This window comes from Amphiprion ocellaris, chromosome 17 (assembly GCF_022539595.1).
Source record: "Amphiprion ocellaris isolate individual 3 ecotype Okinawa chromosome 17, ASM2253959v1, whole genome shotgun sequence".
In the NCBI taxonomy this organism is placed as follows: Eukaryota; Metazoa; Chordata; class Actinopteri; family Pomacentridae; genus Amphiprion; species Amphiprion ocellaris.
In genome coordinates, this window is record NC_072782.1 from 6,090,436 (window position 1) to 6,112,116 (window position 21,681).

General features: G+C 39.6%; 1 protein-coding gene across 1 annotated transcript in view; it reads left to right on the top strand.

The window, feature by feature from the left end:
* Positions 1-21,681, top strand: part of nnt (nicotinamide nucleotide transhydrogenase) — a 41,276-nt gene that overhangs the window by 6,909 nt on the left and 12,686 nt on the right. Inside the window, exons 4-17 of the mRNA XM_023267998.3 lie at positions 635-852; positions 1,927-2,014; positions 2,163-2,251; positions 3,117-3,304; positions 3,775-3,908; positions 4,048-4,239; positions 5,383-5,536; positions 6,659-6,820; positions 11,640-11,750; positions 15,000-15,145; positions 15,415-15,610; positions 16,206-16,439; positions 18,473-18,633; positions 21,294-21,473. Coding sequence (XP_023123766.2) covers positions 635-852; positions 1,927-2,014; positions 2,163-2,251; positions 3,117-3,304; positions 3,775-3,908; positions 4,048-4,239; positions 5,383-5,536; positions 6,659-6,820; positions 11,640-11,750; positions 15,000-15,145; positions 15,415-15,610; positions 16,206-16,439; positions 18,473-18,633; positions 21,294-21,473 — 2,253 coding nt within the window. The remainder of the gene's footprint in view (positions 1-634; positions 853-1,926; positions 2,015-2,162; positions 2,252-3,116; positions 3,305-3,774; positions 3,909-4,047; positions 4,240-5,382; positions 5,537-6,658; positions 6,821-11,639; positions 11,751-14,999; positions 15,146-15,414; positions 15,611-16,205; positions 16,440-18,472; positions 18,634-21,293; positions 21,474-21,681) is intronic.

Genomic DNA, 21,681 nt, shown 5'->3' on the forward strand with positions numbered 1-21,681 from the left:
ATAAACGAGGGATAATGGAAGGAACAGGCTTGGCAGATGATTTGTGTCTTTTGGTGTTCATTGTGGGAGGGAAATGAGGAATGACAGAGCATGGGAATGTGGAAAAGAAAGAGTGTTCCTAGGCCAAGACAATTAACTGCCAAGTATGTTTTCACTTCAGACACAGTGGTTGAGGGAACAGAACAATTCTGAACATGAAAAGCAGGATTGTGCTTTCAGAGATTTTCCTCTTCAATATGCATTCCTGGTTAAATGTTTGTGAAGTATGTATAGTGAGGATTCTTGACATACTTAGAGGCTAAGGTGTGGAAAAATGAAGATGACAGGAGGAGGAGAAAAGATGTTGGAACACAATCCTATGTGAAGAAATGGACCACAGAACACTGTCTGAAATGCTGGTGTAAAATCAGAAAGATAAAAGTAAAAAACTGAGAGAGAGGAAACAATTCTGCTCTTCTACAGTATGTTTGATATAAATCCTGCAGCCAAATCACTGATCAGGGCAATCAAAGTACTGAGGTTGGAATTGGAACAAAAGAGGACAAAGGTAAAGAGATGGAATATAAGTTGTTGTTTTTCTCTGTTCAGGTATGCAGAATAGTCACATTCTACCTGATTTTTTTGCTGCTTCCAGGTCCGTGCTCCTGTTTTCAACCCTACTGTGGGTGTCCATGAGGTGGAGATGATGAAGGACGCAGCTACTTTAATCAGCTTCATCTATCCAGCTCAGAACCCGGAGCTGATGGACATGTTGTCCCAGAAGAAAGCCACCGTTCTGGCTATGGACCAGGTGCCCAGAGTCACCATCGCTCAGGGTTACGATGCACTGAGCTCCATGGCAAACATTGCAGGGTACTTGTCCACTTCAGTGACCTGCTGCTGTTGTATTTTATTTATTTAAGAGTTTAGGAGTAGTTTGAGTGTTTGGAAATTACTTTTTACTTTAATATTTGTAGCAACCTCTTGGTTTCATTGATCAGGACGCAGAGGGTGTGGAGTTATTTCTCACTCTCAGTGAGCACCATGCACCATAAGCACCATGAAAACTCATTCTGCTCTCCAAGGGCACTAATTTAAGAGTGTCAGCCATCAGCTAGCATGCTCGATGCACACACACGTCACTGTTCAGAGCTACGAATACAAAGTAATGAGGTAAATCACAACGTAAACTCTTTCCTCATACAGTTCAGATAAATCTAATGTTTAACTCGTGTTTTTAGACAAGGTTTACCGTTCTTTCGACAACGCATGAGCACAACGTTGAAGACAAAGAAACAGGAAGTTTTGCGTCACAAAAAACATAAGAAGAAACGCTTTTATCCACAAGATAAAAGCGGAACACTACAGGACTACAATGTCTTGTTAACACATAAACAATACTGTGTAGTAGAATGTTATTACAGTTTATCAGACATTCACAATATAAATGACTTTTGTTGTCAACTGTTTCTTTCTCACAACATAATCCACTTGTCTGGTACATGTATCATGCACTCAGCTTAAAAAGATAAACCATCCTGGTGTATTTACAGTACATGTGTATACTCTGTATTATTAACTTTGTATGCTATAATACCTTTAAAATATACAAAACAATCAATTGCAGCCATAGTTAGCTAAGAACTTCCACTAACTGCAAAATGTTCTGCAGTTTATGCCAGCACAGTAACACCAGCAGTGACAAAGTGTTTTTACTCTTTGATTAAGCTGTCTCTTTTTTGGGGGGGTTCTCTATCTTATCAACAGACATTTTAGTTTATATCCACAGACTAGTCTTTAATTTATATCTTTGCCACATACATTTTTGTTTGTCCTGGTGTATCGGCAACTACAGCGTTTGTTGCTTTGAAATGCAGGATGCGTTAAACATGCCGATGCTTAATGTCTGTATTAATAAATTTTCCCCATAATTTCCTGTCATTCCAGATACAAGTCAGTCGTGCTGGCAGCTAACAGCTTCGGTCGGTTTTTCACTGGACAAATCACAGCAGCTGGTAAAGTGCCTCCTGCCAAGGTGTGTAGTGTTAGTGAATGTGTTTCTGTGATTAAAATTAATTTTAACTAGAATGGAAGTATCATCTGTGAATGTGTCTGTGGTAGTTGCAGCTACACGTGACTGTTCTGGCTGTCTCAAACTAATCATTATGTATGTTTGTTACTAGGTGCTGATCATTGGAGGAGGTGTGGCTGGGTTGGCAGCAGCTGGCACTGCTAGGGCCATGGGAGCCATTGTCAGAGGATTTGATACCCGGTTTGTTTATATCTGAATTACTGACTTTGAAACATGTATTTCCACAAAGGTTTACATTTAGATTCGATTAATGTCCTGTTCACCACCTAAAATGGCTATTAATATTAATTCGATTGGCTGATGGTTGCAGTGGCATGTTTCATCTCAGAGCTAAACAAAGTGAAAAATACTTTGTGGCTTCTGCATAGTAAAAGCCATCTAGTATTTCCAGTTTGAACACTTTTCTAGTAAAGCAGCAGCCTGTGGGAAATGGGTCATAAGGCTGTTCTAAATGTGATGAAATTACATGCAGTTCTTTCATGCAAATCTTTTTTTTTAACCTGTGGAGGGACTCTGCCACTAACAGTAAATGATGTTATATAGAGAGGGGCTTAATAAATGAATTACAATAAAATGCACACTGTAAATAGTAACAAAATGGGATTTGATTTATTGAACACCTCAGAGATGGAAACTAACTTTTTACTGTAAAGCTATGCAGCTACTCTACCATTTTGTTCTATGTATGCAGTTTGAAGAACTGACAGATTAACTCCTTGAAGCTTTTATTATCAAAGTAGGACTTCAGCTGACAATTATTTTCAGTATTTGTTTATCTGATGATTATTTTCTTGTTTAATTGTTTTGTCTATAAATGTTTGAAAATGAGGAGAATGCTTATTATTTCCCGCATCCTAACCTGATGTCCTCTGCTGTCTTGTTTTGTCCAAAACCCAAAGATTTTCAGTAGAATTGGGATTTTTTAATAAACATGATGGAAACATTACATTTCATGCAGATAGATTTTATGCAGTTCAAATAATTAATTTATTGACCAATCAGAGAAATCTCTCCTCGCACCTCATCTCCCTTCTCTCTCTTTCAGAGCTGCAGCTTTGGAGCAATTTAAATCTCTGGGTGCAGAACCACTGGAAGTGGACATTAAGGAGTCGGGAGAAGGACAGGGAGGCTACGCCAAGGAAATGTCAAAGGAGTTCATCGAGGCAGAGATGAAGCTGTTTGCCAAGCAGTGTCAGGACGTCGACATTGTCATCAGCACTGCTCTTATCCCTGGTACGCTCTGAAGTACAGACTCATGCACAATACAAGCCGTAAATCTAAAAAGTGACGGGCACTTATCAAAGATAGACCGTGCCCTCGAAATCAAGCTAACGTAAACAGTTTTCTCTCAGTCTGTCTGCAGCATCTAATTGTGAGACGTGGTTTTTCCAGGTAGTCAGAGAATTTACGCCATTAAAATATATTTATAAGAAAGGACCAGAACATTATTTGCAACAGTTACACAGTTGTTCTGTTACTGGACCTGGAACATATATAATGTTTATATTATCAGCTCAACTGCAGTGAATATCATGTCCTTGTTCAATCATAATATAGTGAAAGCTTTTTCTCTTGAACTTTTAAAAAATATATATTCTTCACCATGTTTGACTTTGAAGCTTAAATGAATGTGACAAGCAAGATATTTAGTTTTGGATTTCGACAAACCGCTAACGCCTTCAAGTCTGTCTTTTACACTGCAGGTAGGCGAGCGCCCATCCTCATCACCAAACCGATGGTAGAGAGCATGAAAGATGGGTCAGTGGTGGTGGATTTGGCTGCGGAGGCCGGCGGAAACATCGAGACCACAGTTCCTGGAGAGCTGTCAGTACATAAGGTCAGTGGATTTCCTGTTCAAACAGACTTTTACTAATGACAAAGCTTTTTTGACTTGTGTTGGTTGTCTTATGTCAGTCATTGTTGTCTGCCAATCCAATTGAATGTGATTTTTCTTTTTCTCAATTTCTTCATTTCAGGGAGTGACCCATATTGGCTACACAGACCTGCCCAGCCGTTTACCAACACAGTCCAGCACTCTGTACTCAAACAACATCACTAAGCTGGTGCGGGCAATCAGCCCTGACAAGGACAACTTTTACCTTGATGTCAAGGACGTGTTTGACTATGGGACCATGGATCATGTCGTCAGAGGATCTATTGTTATGCAGGTATGAGGTCTCACGTGGCTAGAAGCCAAAACAAACATGCAAATGCAGTTATTGTAAAGGTGACATTTCTCAGAACATTTCCATGTGATATACAGGCTGCATTACTGAAAGAACCTGAGGAAATATGCAATTATTAGAAAATCATTCAACATGTTGTAGCTCCCTGCCACAGTCACTAGATGTCACCATGAGGACACGTTACCATTCTTACCAAGTGGCAAATGGAGCACTGTCCGTTTAGCGCGCCTTAGCTTAGTTTCTGACAAATGTGGCTTAGCAAGATAATAAAACACACATGCAGACAGATGTGCGGTTTTCTGTCTTCATATTATAGCTAGAGCATGCCCAGCATAGAGATCGTAGATTACTTTTTGTGTCATTGTCAAAAAAAGATTACTGTAAATGGTTATAAATGAAAATCACAGGGAGAAAGTAGTCGTTAGTACTCTGCTCTACTTGTCAAATATAGTAGCATCATTTTATTGTCATTTTTGATATAGCAAGATTTAGTAGTACGTCTAGTGATGTTTAATGCACACTAATTCAGTAACAAAGAAAAGACTAAATCTAACCTAACAGCAGCTCATCAAAGATAACTAAGAGACTAAATTATTTATAGTTTCCTAAAAACTGAAAACTCTGTCCATGTGTGATGATAATCTAATTACATGCTGATTGATTCATTCTCGTAGTCGGTGATCATTTCAAATTGTAACAGTTGTTCCAACCATAAATGTGCACAACTCTCTCACTTATAATGAACCTGCTCCTGTCTGCTGCTGCAGGCATTTAATGAAGTCAGAAGACTTTCTTTGGTGTGTTTGGACCAATATAGGTGCTGCAATGTGGATAAAGCCTTCTTTTTATCATTTCACACAACTCAAACTACCATTTATTCTATCCGTTAATATAACTGTATGCAGTTCAGCCTTGTGCGGTTTTGAAAGTAATACTTAATCCGACATGCACATTTCAACAGGATGACAATGTGTTCAGTTGTGATCAGATGCAATAAAAGGAGTGAAGGGGGCTTTAGATGTAGTTTACTTCATGCTAAGCCAACAATGACTAAATTATGGTTCTTTTATCCTCTGTCAACCTTTCATATTGCACCATTTTCTGTCTATTTATTATCACATCCAGAATGGAAAGAACCTGTTCCCGGCTCCTCAGCCCAACAACGTGCCCGTTGCAGCTCCTCCTAAACCCAAGTCTGTCCAGGAACTGGAGGCAGAGAAGACTGCTCAAATCTCCCCCTTCAGGGCTACACTCACTACTGCTGGCGCGTACACTGGAGGTCAGTTGCTGTCAATTAAATGTAGATTTTCTGGTGGAGAAATCAGGAAGGTGCTGAATCTGATTAAAGTTCTAATTTATACAGTTTACACTTTGATAATGTCATCATTGGGTCTCAGGGTTTGAGGGCTGCCATAAGGTGAAGGACAGGTTAAAAACCAGCTTTTTAGGTCACTGCTGGAATGTGCACAGGAGGCGAGAAGTGACAGAAGCACATTACAAGGGTGCACACGCACACAGGCACCCTGTTAGTGTCAGGAAGTGTGCATTGTAAAAACGGCGTCACGCTGAGTGTTTGTTTGAAGTAGCGCTGTAGTGTGGGGTTCCCATGGTGCTGCACAGCGCTCTGTCTAAGTGCACCACATGTAGTTAATGTGGTTCACACATTGTTTAGGTGCTTGAGTAGTTTCCTACTTAACACCACCACACAGCCACTGATGTTAGCTGCTTAGGTGAGAACTTGCTTAGTGCTGGTTAGATGCTTATTGGCTTGGCGTGTAATTTAGCCATTTTAGTCATTTTAGTTTGACCGCCATGGATAGACAGTCAGTCAGGTCAAGAAAATGTCCCCAGTTTCACAAATGTAATCAGACAAATTGCTCACTCTACCTGTCTCTTGAAGTAAAAGGAAATTAAGAAAACTTGGGTGGCCAAGCGGTCTACCACATCTTAAAATCAGCTGAATGTGCTTAGATCTGCTAAATCTAGAGCTCATTTATACTCTTCAACTTGCTACAGTCAAAAGACGCTAACAAGCGAAGAAAGGGAACTAAAAGAATTAGTCATTTTATTCTACTTTTCTTCAATCCTGGCCTTTTTCTAAAAGTTTTGGATATATTTACGCTTCTTTTGCTTGGCTCAAACATTCACATCAGTTAGCATTATGCTAGCAAACAATGTACTAATTATTTTTGACCATTATTTTATAGCGAATATGTTTTTGTATAATTTTACAGTGACTTTATTTAGGGGGGCAGAACATGTAGACATGTTTAATCTGGAACAAGGGGTCACCAGTGGATGTGTTTTTATATTTGTCTCCAGATATACTGTCAAACCTTTATATTTTTTTTTGTTACATTAACTCTGATTTTCTTTCTTTAACCTTGTGTCTCTGTGCCAGGTGTTGCCACCCTGCTGGGTCTGGGCCTGTCGGCTCCTAACGCTGCCTTCACTCAGATGGTCACCACCTTTGGTCTGGCAGGCATCGTGGGATACCACACAGTGTGGGGAGTCACTCCTGCTCTGCACTCTCCGCTCATGTCTGTCACCAACGCCATCTCAGGTTAGTAGTGTTTTCCGTTTCTTATAGAGTGAGTGAGTTAAGCTTTAAATCAGTGAAGTCGGTTTGCTCTCTGATTTCACATGAATGCATCATTCTGCACCATAATGTAGGACAAGTTGGCAAAAAACTTAAAAACACCTTTCAACATTATGGAATCCCAAATTATTTAAATCATGATTACTCATCACGTTTAGCTTTGTATCAAAGTACATGAGAAAAATCGTTCACATCTGGCATAGATTCAAACATGCATCTTGCTTACCCATTAAGAAATAAATAAACACAATTATTTCTTAGCAGCTGGAAAAGTAGCAGTGAAAATACCAATAATGTTTGTAATCTGTGAATGGATGAACAGGTTACAGCTGAAAAATGTCACACTCAAAAACGTAACCTCCTACAACTTGTGTATGGATTGGAATAAATTAGTTCTTTAGTTGGTCGATATATAATTGAGGGACTTTTGAAGTCCATGGGATATATCTTGCATACATTTTTATTAAAAGTAAAAAAGCTTATATTTTTTTATGCTAATTTTGATCATGTCTTTACAAATTCCTAAATTATTTATTATGGAAACAATCACTTATTAATAAAAAAAATGACTGGATATCACTAAAATGTCAACTGAATAATCGTCCCAATATAATAACAACCACCTTCTAATGAGCTAAACAATAATGAAATGAGCTTATTCAAAAATTGTTTTGATTGTGTTCTTTTTATTAAGTTGAGATAATCATGACAGATATTTATTTTTTTGGCAATATATCAAATATTTTCAATTTATTATAAAATAGTGTGTCAGTCAAATGTGGATTTACTGCATGTCAACAGGTTTGCTAGAATATCTTTATAGATAACTTGTAATAATTTCAGTTTTACCCAATTGCATATATAATATTTAGAAGAATCTTTCTGTAAAAATGCCATGTGGTGTTTGGTTATAGGCGGCCATGTTGATTTTAGGCCTGAAAACAGCAAAAATGTCAACTATGTTACTAAAAGTCCCGCAGTTATATCTTGACCCAGTTGCTGTAGTTGATCAGTTCACATGATTAGTCATTATCTTTTAGTGAAACTGAATTTACATACATTTGGTTTGTTGTTCAGGTCTAAACAAAGATATGTTTATGAAGTTTGAAATCAGATTTTTGCACAAAATTAACACAAAATCAGTCACATAATGTCAGTAATAGTTTTATGACTGTCATTGCCCACACGTATGTTAATACAACTTCATTGTCTACCAGAGTGAAAAGTTATCGAGCACTCTGAAAAACACAACTTACACGAAACAGCATTAAGTTACACACTCAGAATCCTTGTTAAAATTCAAATAACACCTCTAAAACATTAAATACAGACCATCTAGCAGGCCTTTGTAGCCTTTCTGTTGCTTTTTTCCTATTAAGTCCAAATAAAAGTTTAAAGATGGTGTACTTATTGTTTGCTGCGGCTTAACACAGAGAGGTTAAGAGGTTAGAGAGGTAAATGCATGTGTGTGTTCTCACAGCTTTGATCACTTTAAAGCCTCACACTGGGGTAGGAAGTAACACACCATCTGTGATCTTTGGGGGTCAGGGAAGTCCTTTGCCTGTTTACTTGTACACACAGCCGGACACCAGAGCTTGGTGGTGGAGCCCAGCGGTGTAACAACTAAGAGACACTTTTCACTTTCTTTCAAACTTTATTAGTGACAACTTTACCCTGTTAACATGTTCCTGTCTTCACACCATCTCCATCATGTCGGTGCCCTTTTATTTTCCGCCTTCTTTTCTTTAGATTTATTATCTGCAACTTTGAAGTTTTTTCAAACGCCATCCTTAAAGGGGGAGCACTCTAACAGCCATAAATTTACAAGTTGATTACTGAAAATTGGCAGAATTTGAGAATTAATTTGCAATCAGGTTTCTTTGAAGGTTTTTCTCATGGCTCTCCTTCTGTCTCCCCTCATCTGTCCTCTTCTCCTCTTCACTCCTTCTTTTCCTTTCTGTCCAGGTATTTTTTTTTCTTTTGTATTTGGCATAGCCTCATTACCTTTTTTTAAATTTCTGTCACTGGCTGACTGCGGTTATGGAAACAGACCAGCAGAATTCTGTTGTTGTTGTGCCAGGCATCGTAAAGACACACACACACACACACACACACACACGATCACTTGCAGACATTAGGGAATCATGTTGGAATTTAGGGTTTGAATGAAAGACAGTTATATTCTTCATGGGGAGATTATAGTGTTACAGTCAGTAGTGACTCTGACTGGTGGGTCATCTTAAATTCTTCAGATACTGGTTTCATATCCAGTGGCTCACTCAAGCACATCTTCATATCTGATGACTGGTGAAAATGCTTTCATCTACTTGAGAGCATTGATTCACTCTTTCCTGTACCTGATGTTTGTCACGGAGTCACACCTACACGACATTAGCCCACCCAACATACATCTGTGTATGTACGTGTTGCAGTTGCGTGTCCACCGATGCCTATTGGCTTTCTTTCTGGCTAATCAGTTCATTGTGGTGGACAGGCGCGCCTTAGATCTCCTCCTAAATGGTGTAACTGGACCCGTTTTCTTTTCTCTCCTTTTGTAAAAATACAAATTCTTGGCTTAATCATTGTCTTTTGTCAGTGACCAGGTTGGGCTTTCACACTGGCCACAGGATAGCCTCTGTTATAGGAGCATGATGGATGTGGATATATAGTATGTTAACAGCCTGTTACCCAGTGTTATTACCATTAACCTGTGTATCCTAGTATAGGTCATAAGGTGGCGGTTTGCAGCTATAATTTCTGCTATTTGTATGTCTTTTTTCTGTCAGAACACATTTTACACCAAACTTTTTAGTAAATGTTAGGCTGAATATTATTGAGGAAGACAAGCCTGAAAGATTTAGTGTGAACAAGCAGGCAGTACTTGAAAATGTACAGTAAAGGGCTTGACATTTGGGTCAATAAATAATTACAGGACTTTTTATAACATAGTTGACAGGTATCATAGTTGACATTTTTGCTGTTTTCTGGCCTAAAATCAACATGGCCGTCTATAACCAAACACCACATGGCATTTTTACAGAAAGATTCTTCTAAATATTATATATACAATTGAGTAAAATTGAAATTGAAAGTTAATTATGAAGATATTGTAGTAAACCTGTTGACATGCCATAAATCCACTCTTGACTCACACATTACTTTAAACTTAGAGGTAGAAGCTGATAGACACATAAATTTAAATTTAACTTGTGCACTGGAAAATAAAGGTTAGATTTTTCCCTTTTCCCTCATTTGAAAGTCCAGTATTACACAGTTGACTTTAACTGTTGGCATTCATCCACACATGCAGACACTCTCTACCTGTTAGTCAACCTAAATTGCACACAGTCTCAAGTCTCCCACAGCGCTGAGCCACATCGTGCTGCCTGTAAATCATTACAGGTCTGATCTTATCAAGATTTCCTGAGCCTCTTTGGGTAGAAACACGCACACTCCCTTTCACTCTTTCCTTTTTATCGCTGCATCTTCCTGTCTTTCTTTTTCTTACATGGGAAGCAAACAATATTGGGAGCAAAATTTCAGTAGATGTGCTGATTAAACAAATCTAATAAATGCTAACTTATGCAGTCCCTCCAGGATTTTGCAGGCGTTTTTCCAGATTGTTGCGGCCTAAAATGCCTGAATTCACGGCAGCTTTTCTAAAAACTTGTGATGTTTTCAGTGTATTTGTTGTGATGAAATTGCAGGAGACAGTGACAATTGCTAAAAAGTTGCATTGTTTTTTTGTTTTTTTTTTAGCTTTTAGAACATGTTTCAACATTTTCATCGTCAATATTTATTCCCAAACTAATTCTGTAACACGCTCCAACCCATTTACACAAGCTGGGAAATTAGCACCAGCCAGAAAACTGGTTTAACATGAAGTGGTTGGTAGATTTAAAGCACAAAATGATAGTTTACAATTGAAGTAATCATATTTGGACATATCTATCAGTGGCTTCAAAAGTTAATTTCACATCCTGGCACACACGTATTCACAACAATTACAAATTTTTATTCAGATTAATCTCAGGGTTGCTGTGGATTAATTTCGATTAATCACAATTACATCTATATTAATCACGTTTCATTTTGCATGAGCAAATATATATATATATATATATATATATATATATATATATATATATATATATATATATATATATATATATATATATGCCCAAAATGTGTTGCTAGAGACATTTCAGGAATTTTGAGTCATTCTGCACTGTAGATGAGTTAATTGCATTAACATTTTTAATCAAATTAATCCTGATGATGGATTAGTCTGCATTAATACGTTACTTTTGACAGCCCTAATTCCACACAGTATTGCACGGGGTGCAAAACAGTCTATCTCCGCTTTCATGAAGAACATCAGGGAATTGTTTTTCACGGTCTTTAGCAGTAATTTTTGTTGGTAAATATGAGACATTGGAACGGGACATGTCTGCATCTTCAAACCATAAACAAGGAAGTGAATTCAGTGATGTACGTGCGTTACGTTTGCACTGGAGACTTCAATGATTGGTGGAAGTCATGGGAGGATGGCCAAAATTACGAAGAAGTTGCGGTGGTTGGACAGTTGGAGTTTGTTTGAATTTGCGTTAATTGTTAAAATCGCAATATCGCGAATTCCTGGAGGGACTGCTTATATAATGACTGAATTAATGTTTTGACATCCTGTGCTGTTTTTTTTTTTTTTTTTAAATATCTTCAGTGTCTTGTATTGTGTAGTGTGAAATTGTAAGTAAATGAATGCTGTAATATGAGTTGTCTGCAGGTCTGACAGCTGTGGGTGGTCTGTCCCTGATGGGAGGCGGCTACCTCCCAGGTACCACTGCTGAGACGCTGGCTGTGCTCGCCGCCTTCATCTCTTCGGTCAACATTGCGGGTGAGTCACCCGAACACAGACACCTCACGGTGATCCCTGCCAGTTACAGCATCCTCGAGCCAACAAAATATCAACTTCCCCTGAAGATTGAAGAGTTTTCTATTGATTGTACAATAACATCATTTCGAACCAAGTTTTGCAGCTGCCCTCTCTGCCCACCTGCTCAGACCAGAGTCGGTGGCTCCAGCTCGGACCACACACATCAATTCCTGCTATTACCCTTAATAATTCCCGTTAAAATGACAAAGTGTTCCTGGAGTCATTATAATACTCATCACTCTGTAATAGTCCTGGGAAACGGAGTGGTCCTCCGGGGCTGAGCCATGAATTGGTTTTAATTTCTCCTATTAGCTCACAGCCAGGCATCAGGGGAGACTTTGATGCAAATGAATAGTTGAGTGGCAGAGATCAGTTCAGCCTGTTTGTTAAAATGCTCTGGAGCCTGTTTGAGTGTTGTGTGTGAGAGATTCAGGACACCATAAGCTTCAAGTTCAAGCCAAGGCTGTGAATCTAACCACAAATCACTAGCCCTTTAGACTCTGTGGCATTACTGTTCAAACTGTTTTAGATTTTTCCTAACGAAAGCATGCTCAAATACCACAGCCGTCCGAGACATACCTACCCGCTGTTTAATTTCATTTTTGATGTCGTCTTTGGGTTCGGTTCCACACGCACATTTCTGAGCAGTTTACCACATTACCCATAAACCCATGGGATCAGAAAAAAAAACATTCCATGGAAAAGGGACGAAACACAATGGTGAAAATTTAGCTCCAATAAAAGCGACCTATCTACACAGTCATACGATGTGGAAATGCATAAAAGACACCTGTTGAGCTGAACATGTTCAGTTTCTCACTATCCGAATGTCAAAGTGCACAAGATTGGTCATTAAATTCAGGATTTTCCTGGTGTTGCTCCAAATGACTCATTCTACTCGGTAAACTTTGATTCTATCTCTGATCATTGATGATTTAATATGCAGTTCAGTCCGTGGTAGAAACATACCTTAGTGCAGTATTTAGTTAGTTGCTACCATAAATTTGTCTTCTAAAACTCCAACCGAAAATTAATTGCCCAGTAAATCACAGCTCCCGTTCTCCTTTGAGGAAAAAAGCATCATTTTAGAGGGAGAAATATATTTTGTGTCTTTAGCCATATTCGCACAGGAGTAGTATTACCTCTGGACCAATGGTGATTTGTAATAACGACGGAGGATGTCTGTGATCTTAATCCCGTGGGAATGCGCCATGTCTGTAATTTGTAAAGTAAAAATTCTGCCTCAAGTTACCTACCAACGCCGACATCCTGTGATAATTCTGCGAATCTGCATCTCAGTGACTGGGGGTATTTTAGTTGTTGTTTCAGCCATGACGTCTGTATTTTACTCGAATTTTCTGCCATTACAGCCCGGATATGATGTCAAATCTGTGCACGTCGCAACATCCGCTTTTACCGTGGTATGTAGTCGTCATGGCAACAGTAAATATGTCAAAGCAGCAACGTGACGTGAGAACAGTGGGCAGCATTGTCGGGATAACGGGCCGTCATGGCGTTTGTATTAAGCCTGTTGAAAGATAGGCCTAGAGAAATGTTTATTAGAGCATGCTGCTATGCATGTCATCCATCTCAATATCCTCCCAAATTTCCCTCTTCTGGTTGATCTGATTTTGCCGTTTTTGTGAATGCTCCATAGGCCTGTTGTGTATCAGTCTACACCTGCATTTGCACCTAAAATGCTGTCAGTAATTTCCACTGCATCCTCCATAATTCAACTGAGAAAGAGGTTTAAAAAAAAAGGTGCGCAATACAAAAAACAACAACTAAAATACCCCCGATTCAATGAGATGCAGATTTGCATGGGACTAGTATTATCATAGGATGTTGGTGAAATATGGTAGGTAATTTGCGGTGGAATTTTTACTTTACAAAGTACAGACATTCACACTGGATTAAGATCACAGACATCCTCCGCAATTATTACAAATCACCATTAAACCCGAGGTAATACTTATCCTGTGCGAATAGGACTTAAGTAGATAAAAAACGTTATAGCTGCAGCCATTAAAGTCGATGCATGTTTAATTTAAGGTGCTGCCAGTTTTTGGTTTTTAAATTCTTAGCATGCTAACAGCATTATACAGAATTAATAATAGTGGTGTTCGGTTGGTGCATCCATCACTTTGTTCCAGACTGAAATATTTCTGCAGCTATTGGACTGATAACACTGTACTTCTGCTCCACAGATGATGAATCCTGATTACCTCTGAGGGGGATTCTCTAGTTTCAACTCTGTGAGCAGTTTCCGTGTCTGTGCTGCCACAGTGGCATTAGCATAAATGTGATGACACTTGTGCTTGAAATGTGAACTTTATTCACCTTCCAAAACAGAAAAATGCAAGCAAATTGAAGCAACAGATGCAATTGAGCAACACGTGGTATCACCACTTTCAAAGTGAATAAGAAGAGAGACCATTGAAACCTGAAACACAGATGTGTAAGTTCTGCCTTTAGTCTCGTTTTAGGTTTTAGGCTTTATAATGTACACTATGTTCCTGTGCTTTTTTTAACTTGCAAGCTTTCTAAAGGTAGTCTCAGGTGACCCATTTTAGGTTACTTTAATAAAAATATAAGAACAACTAAAATAAATGAATAGATCCTGGCTTTGCGTTGTTTAAACACATGAACATTCCTTCATGTTAATGTATTGACTCAGACTGGTGTGCAATAACAGTAGTCGGATTATTATTTCATGTTTTATCTCGGACATTCTATAACTAATATTACATTCGCTGGAAAGAAACAGACGCTCACCTCTGATTCACCTTTGTATGTATGAGTTCGAGTGTGCACGTGGCTACAATCATGCCAGAGGGAAAAAGAGAGACATACACGCAGTAATGTGATCTTCCCCTGTAAAGCAGTGAGGCACTGTCTGGTCCTGGTTTGACACTTTTGAGGTTTTCAACTTGAAATGTTTACACTGACATAAAGTAGACTCATTAAATTCCTAACATTGGTTATTGGGCTTGGCAGCAATTTTAACTATTGGCTTTAAAACACCTGTTCGACCAAAAATTTTAGATATATTTCAGGTGCTTTGACTCCCTACCTCTCCTGTTGTTCTCTCCATTTTGCACTTGTTATAATCAAGTTTTTTGTGTACTACTTCTTTTGCACTCTAAAGCAACTTTTAAACCTTATTTTGTGCCACTTTAAGTACAAGTGTGTTATTTTTCTCTCACCCAGGTGGCTTCCTGGTGACCCAGAAGATGTTAGACATGTTCAAACGTCCCACTGATCCTCCAGAGCATAACTACCTCTATCTGCTTCCTGGTGGCGTCTTCGTCGGAGGCTACGCTGCTGCTCTGCAGTCTGGATACAACATTGAACAGGTGTGAGAGGATGTTTATGCCATGTCCACATGTTTAGTTGAAGACTGCCTTCGCAGTTTCCTCCTGCAATCATTTTCTTTGTCCCTCAGAATTGGTGCAAAACAACCTTTGACGATATAAAAGTCCTCCAGACCTCCAAATGTATTCTTTGTTTGCCCAGATGTTGTACAGGACCTTCCAAGTAAAATCATTTCATTTTTTTTTTCATCTTGTGATCCCTCAATCCTCATCTGCAATCCCCTTTTTTTCCATTCTCTCCCTCTCACCAGATGATGTACTTGGGCTCAGGTCTGTGCTGTGTCGGTGCCCTGGCCGGCCTCTCCAACCAGACCACAGCCCGTCTGGGTAACGCTTTGGGTATGATGGGAGTCGCAGGGGGGATCGCTGCCACTTTGGGCGCTCTCAAACCAAATCCAGAGCTCCTGGCACAGATGAGTGCTGCCATGGCTGTGGGTGGCACTGCTGGTGAGTATCTAGAGAACAAGTCTTGCAGGAATATCTGCAGAATTACGTGGCGGCAGATGGAATGTCTCTTGACTTCCTAAAATAGTGGATATGGGTTTGCATTGTTTGTGCGTGAATGCACGTATTCCAAATCTGGCCAGATTAAGCAGCAGGTGTGCTGAGAGTATAGTCTGTGATGTTTACATCAAACACAACATGACTAACTCCCCGCCAGACGCAGGAGGTCTGTCAGGACGGTCAGCGGCAGGTATTACTCACTTTCTTTCTCTCTTTCAGGATAGCACGATCATTTAAATGGTAATTGTTCCGGTAACAAGGCTGAAACCAGACTAAACTATCCACGCAAACAATAATGCTCCTTTCAGCAAAGACTTCCTTCAGGACACACACGCACACAAAGTGTAGACCAACTCACAAATGTGGAATTTCCCTGAGCAGGCCTCATCAGCAACACCTGGCTCTTCAGATGGGCCCACTTCCCAGCAGTCATCTGAGTGTGTGTGCACATGCTTGTGATTTGCATGTTATTTGTGTGCAGGTCTTTCGGGGCTGCTACATTTATTTGCTATCTTCTTTCTCTCTCTCTTCTCTCAAGGTCTGGCCATTGCTAAGAAGATCCAGATCACTGACTTGCCTCAGCTAGTGGCTGCTTTCCACAGCTTGGTGGGGTTGGCCGCCGTGCTCACCTGTGTGGCTGAATATATGATCGAGTACCCCCACTTTGCCACAGACCCCGCAGCCAACCTCACCAAGATAGTCGCATACCTCGGCACCTACATCGGTGGAATCACTTTCAGTGGCTCTTTGGTGGCGTACGGCAAACTGCAAGGTGAGAAAAGCACAGCTGCACTTACCTGATATTCCCTGAAAAGTAAACACTCACACCTCTACTATGCTTGTGTACAGACAGAACTCTTATTAATTTTGCTATGCACCTATAAAGCACATTTCACACACTGTTAATGACCCTGGAAAATACAGCCCATTGTATGCTGCTATTTGATTCCTTATAGGGACATAATACACACTGGAAAAACCTTGGATGAGGTATTAGTTTTGAATTTTGTTTAGTTAGTTTTTGCGTAGTTAATTTACAAAAAAATTAGCTTTGTCCTAGTCTTCTTTCTCTCTTCCTTCCTTCCTTAAGAATCAGCTCACATCTCTGTTAAAGCCACTCACACTGTGCGATTTTCGGCCTTCCCAGACGAAAGATAACAATGGTGAGAGAATTGTGGTAATATCTTTGGTCTTGGCTGTAAAACGGTGGTCCTACGTCGCACTGTGAGACCAAAGACAAGCGGCGAGAAAATTCTGACTGTCAGAAATTTGGGGTGATCATCTCACAGTGTGACTGCTGCTGTGACCTACGTCAACTAACTAACCAATAGAAAAGCTGGATGAAATGACGTACTGATCAGCGCAACACTGGTGCTAAACCCAAATAGATGATTTGTGGCGACAATGACAAAACACATCAAAACAAGTATGTGGGATTTAAACAAAGAAGAAGTGTGTTTTATTGGAAAATGACAGACCATAACAGTAAATGCTAACGTAAAATGCTAGTAGATGCTAACAAGTACTCACTTCAAGCTCCCCTTGCCTCTCTTGCTGAGCCACGACTGCATCCATATTCTCCTCCTCCTTTTTTTGGGATTCCTCTCCAAACGTATAATGCCACAAGGGCGAGGGCTCTGTTCATGTTTCGCTAGTTTCCCTGTGATTGAAGGAGCTCCGTCTATGCTCTGGCTGTTTATTTTTCATGGATGGACGGCACATGCTTATGACGTTTTAATCTTGTGCATTCACATCGACTCACGTACATCGTAGGCTGCGATTCAGCTGCATTTTCATTGTGCAATCTGTGCAGAGTGAACTTCACATCGTGCCCAAAGACTATTAGATTCATGTCGTACAGTGTAGCAAGCTGTCAACTTATGAGACTGTTAAAATCGCACAGAGTGTAGAGGCCTTGAGACCTGCAGGTTCGTTAGCTTAGCTTAGCATAAAGACTGAAAACCTGGGGAAACTGCTAGCTTCACAGTTTTGTTTTTGCAGAAGATTAAACAGAAGTGTTAACTGGGGAACTTTACAGATGTTAGATGAAGAAACTTTGCACTTCAAAGTGATCTATTCTTGCCGTTTCCTCCTGTGTTTAGTCTTTATGCTAAGCTAAATGAATCACATCCTGCCTGTAGTTCTGTAGCTGCCAGGAGAGTGGTATTGAGTCCTAAAATTTTCCAATTCCCAGTTTCTTCTCTTTGTTAAAATTGTGATGCATCTTTTATTATGTTTTTAGCAATTACCCTTCAGTATTTTACAAGTTATTACTCCCTAGTTATGGGTTAAATATCACAAGTTAAGTGAGCTGGGAATCCTGATGCACTTTAATATCGAGCTAATAAAAGGACCTGATTGTCTTTATGGATGTGAATAAAGTCCCTTTCTAAACAGGACTGATGGAGTTTGCTGCTTACAGATGATGTGTTAGCTTGGCTGTACTGTATTTATCAACCTAAGAAGGTCACTGCTGCCCGCTGTGTAAAGGAGAGAAAATAACAGTTCATCAGGTTCATGTGCTGGCACCAGTCCTGGCAGCCACGCTGTAATTTCCATGTTGACGGCAAGTGTTTCATAAGGACAAATTATGCATGAACATGACATTCAGTTAAAGACAGGTCTCAAGTGGTGGCAGCTGAAGGAGAAAGCTAAATGATAAATGCCACGCTTGGAATTTGAATGTCTTTAAATTCACAGCTCAGTATTTTTTGTTTACAGGTGTAATTTAGGTTTTATTCCCCCTATTTCATATGACATATTTTACCTTGTCTTTCCTCCACCCTTTCCTTTTGCCCGCTTCAGGTGTGCTGAACAGCGCTCCTCTGATGCTCCCTGGTCGTCACGCTCTGAATGCCAGTCTTATGGCAGGTAGTGTTGGTGGAATGATCCCCTACATGCTGGATCCAAGTTACACCACAGGCCTCACCTGTCTCGGATCAGTGTCTGCTCTCTCCGCTGTCATGGTATGTTGTGGGTCTGTGTTTTTGAGGTCTTTAGTTGCCCTCAGCGGGACCCTTTTCGGAGGGAAAATCTTGAAATGTTCTTTCGTGCTGACAGTCTGAACATGTAAGAATGTTGTTAAAAACTTCAATAAATGCCAGGAAGGAGAGAAGGCATAAAAGTCAGAAAAAATTATGCTCGAGACAGACTAAAATGTAGTGAGAAAATAGACAACAGAAGGGATTTACTAATAAATGTCAAGTAGGAGACTTTTTGCAGAGGAAACAGTAGCTGCCCAGAAATTCAGAGTGAAGCAGAGAGCTGGAAGTCATAGTGGCAAAAAGACCATGCTTTGTGAAGCTGCCAGGTCGCTGCTTGTTTTCAACTTATTACCTTGGTCTCCACTATTGTTAAAGGTATAATATGTAACATTCATACATTAAAGTAGGGGTTAAAATCTTTGGGCACCTCACGATTCAATGACGATTCAGGGGCTATGATTCGATTATAAAATGATTATTGATGCATCTTTAATTTATGTATACTGATGCACTTTTTCACAACACACATTTCTTTTTGTAATTCGTTTCACCTTTTCCGATGAGGGTGGCAGCTTTCTAATTGCTTCCTCGATTGTTCTCTGGTCGGTGGCGCCACTAGTAGCAGTCTTTTTGTGTTGACAAAGTATTTTATTTTAGCACGACACACAGGATGACGCATACCACGCTTCTTAGTTCCGCATTATTTAGAACCTTCTGTATTACTTTAATTATCAGATTTAAATAATCGAAATTTGGACGTTTATGAATTGATTCAGATTCATCCGCGTCCGAATCGCAATGCATCTAAGTATAGGAAATTTCCCCCACTCCTATATTAAGGTGTTTAAAAATGGCTGAATGCCCAGATAGCTCAACTGGTTGAGTGGGTGACCCATAAACAGGGGCTAGATTCCTCGACATAGTGGCCTGGGTTTGATTCAAGCTCACAGCCCTTTGCTGCAGGTCTTCCCCCCTTTCTTCTGTCCTACTTTCCTGTCTGCCTCTTAACTTAACCGGTCAAACCAGGGCTATATATTATCCCAAATGTTTCCAACATTGTTTAAACTCAGATAAATCAGTAGTTTTATTCAGTGTAATATTAATTTTGGTCACTTTACATAACGTAAGAGGGGATATGCAGTAAACACAGATGACACGACAGAAAGTACAGATAGAAGAAGCTGAAAAGTTGGAGCCACAGTTGTGTTGGTATTGCTCACACGTGATGGATCGCTACTGTTTTAGTAGAATTGTTTTGACCACAGAGAGCAGCTCTGGGCCATCCCACGACTGAATTCACCTCCTAACATTAGTTACAGTAGCTGTATTAACCACCTCATAGAATACTAAGTTGAGATTTAACTTTACATTAGTTCATGTTACTTTCAGCTTTTTCATTGAAAAGAAATTACGTAATGTGAATTTATGTCCCTAAATATAATGTGTATAGCACTTTATTAGGTTACCTGATTTCTGTCACAACAGATTCCATGATGATCTGATGTTACTTTGCAATCTCATCCAACTACATCTTTTGGTTTCGTTTTGATTGAGGGACCCCTAGCACCAGAAGTTACATCCTGTCTTTGAATCATGCTGACACTTTTTGAAAATCTGACTTTGTCTGACAAAGACAAACACTGTTTAGTGTAGATATTTTCTCCATAGCAGTTCTAAATACTGAATATGTGGTGAAATATTACACTTTAAACAGCAACTCCAGCTACTGTTGACCTCCACAGACAGATTATTCATTGCATATGATCTTATGGTCTGGACAAAGTATTTTTATCAGTCGGAAACGTTAAAAAAAAAAAAAAAAAAAAAAGAAGAAGAAAGTTTTACATTTTTTTTCCAACATTGCAAAAAGAAGCCATTATCGTGGTGGCTCGTTTTCACTTCATGATTAGAAGGAGATTAAAAACGGAAGTGGTCATTTTTGTGGGATTTAATTAGTCTTGGGACGTAATGAAGTTTTGATAGGCCTTGGCAGTTTTCTTTACTGATGTTGAGTTTTTGCAGCTTCTGAAAATAGTTTATAATCAAGTGAACTTGAGCAGAGCCGACAGAGGCAGAGAAAACACACTTTTTTGATTACTGCTAAAAGTTAAAAAAAATAGATAAAATTTAAACACAGTGACGTGTTGCAATTTCAGCATTTCTGCTCACTTTGTGTATTTACATGTGCTGCTCGGAAAATCAGCAACTGGACCAAGTCCCAGAAAAGACTATGAATGCATTCCCAGAAAATTTAGATGGATATCGGTTCACTCTCTTTCATAAGTCTGACCTCTAATCAGTCGTTAAAGTACAGTATAATGCATCATGTACTGAACATGCGTGTGTGTTCGCTTCAGTTCAACAATTCAAAAAATTAAGCACACCCTTCTGGATCTTGCTGCTGCTTTGGTAACTACAGTTGGCCCGTGTTGAACAAAAGCTGCACAGATGATTCAGGGACGAAGAACAAGTGAATCTGATTGTGAAAAATGTATCTAAAACCAAAGAGGTGTTTTTTCTTTTTGATTATAATTCATAACTTCACCTTTGTTGATTGCTCTTCCATATACTGACAATATCAAACAACTAATGTGATTACAGCAATGGATAAAATCTCATGTTTTCTCGTTGTTCTTCTTAAGGGTGTGACTCTGACAGCAGCTATTGGAGGCGCTGACATGCCAGTGGTTATCACCGTACTGAACAGTTACTCAGGCTGGGCTCTGTGTGCTGAGGGCTTCCTGCTCAACAACAACCTGCTGACCATCGTCGGAGCTCTCATCGGGTCCTCTGGAGCCATTCTGTCCTATATTATGTGTGTGGTGAGTGGAGCACAGTCTGGGTTTAACAACAACAAACATTAAAATGCTGGTACTTCGAATCCCAACACCACTGTTTGAAAATACAAAGGGAAATACTGCAAACACTGTTTAAGATTCAAGAACTTTATCATACAACTGAAACATTGTGGTGTCTGCCAGACAGATGGCAGGAGTGTGAACAGTGTGTGCTGTGGGTGGGTGTGGTCCT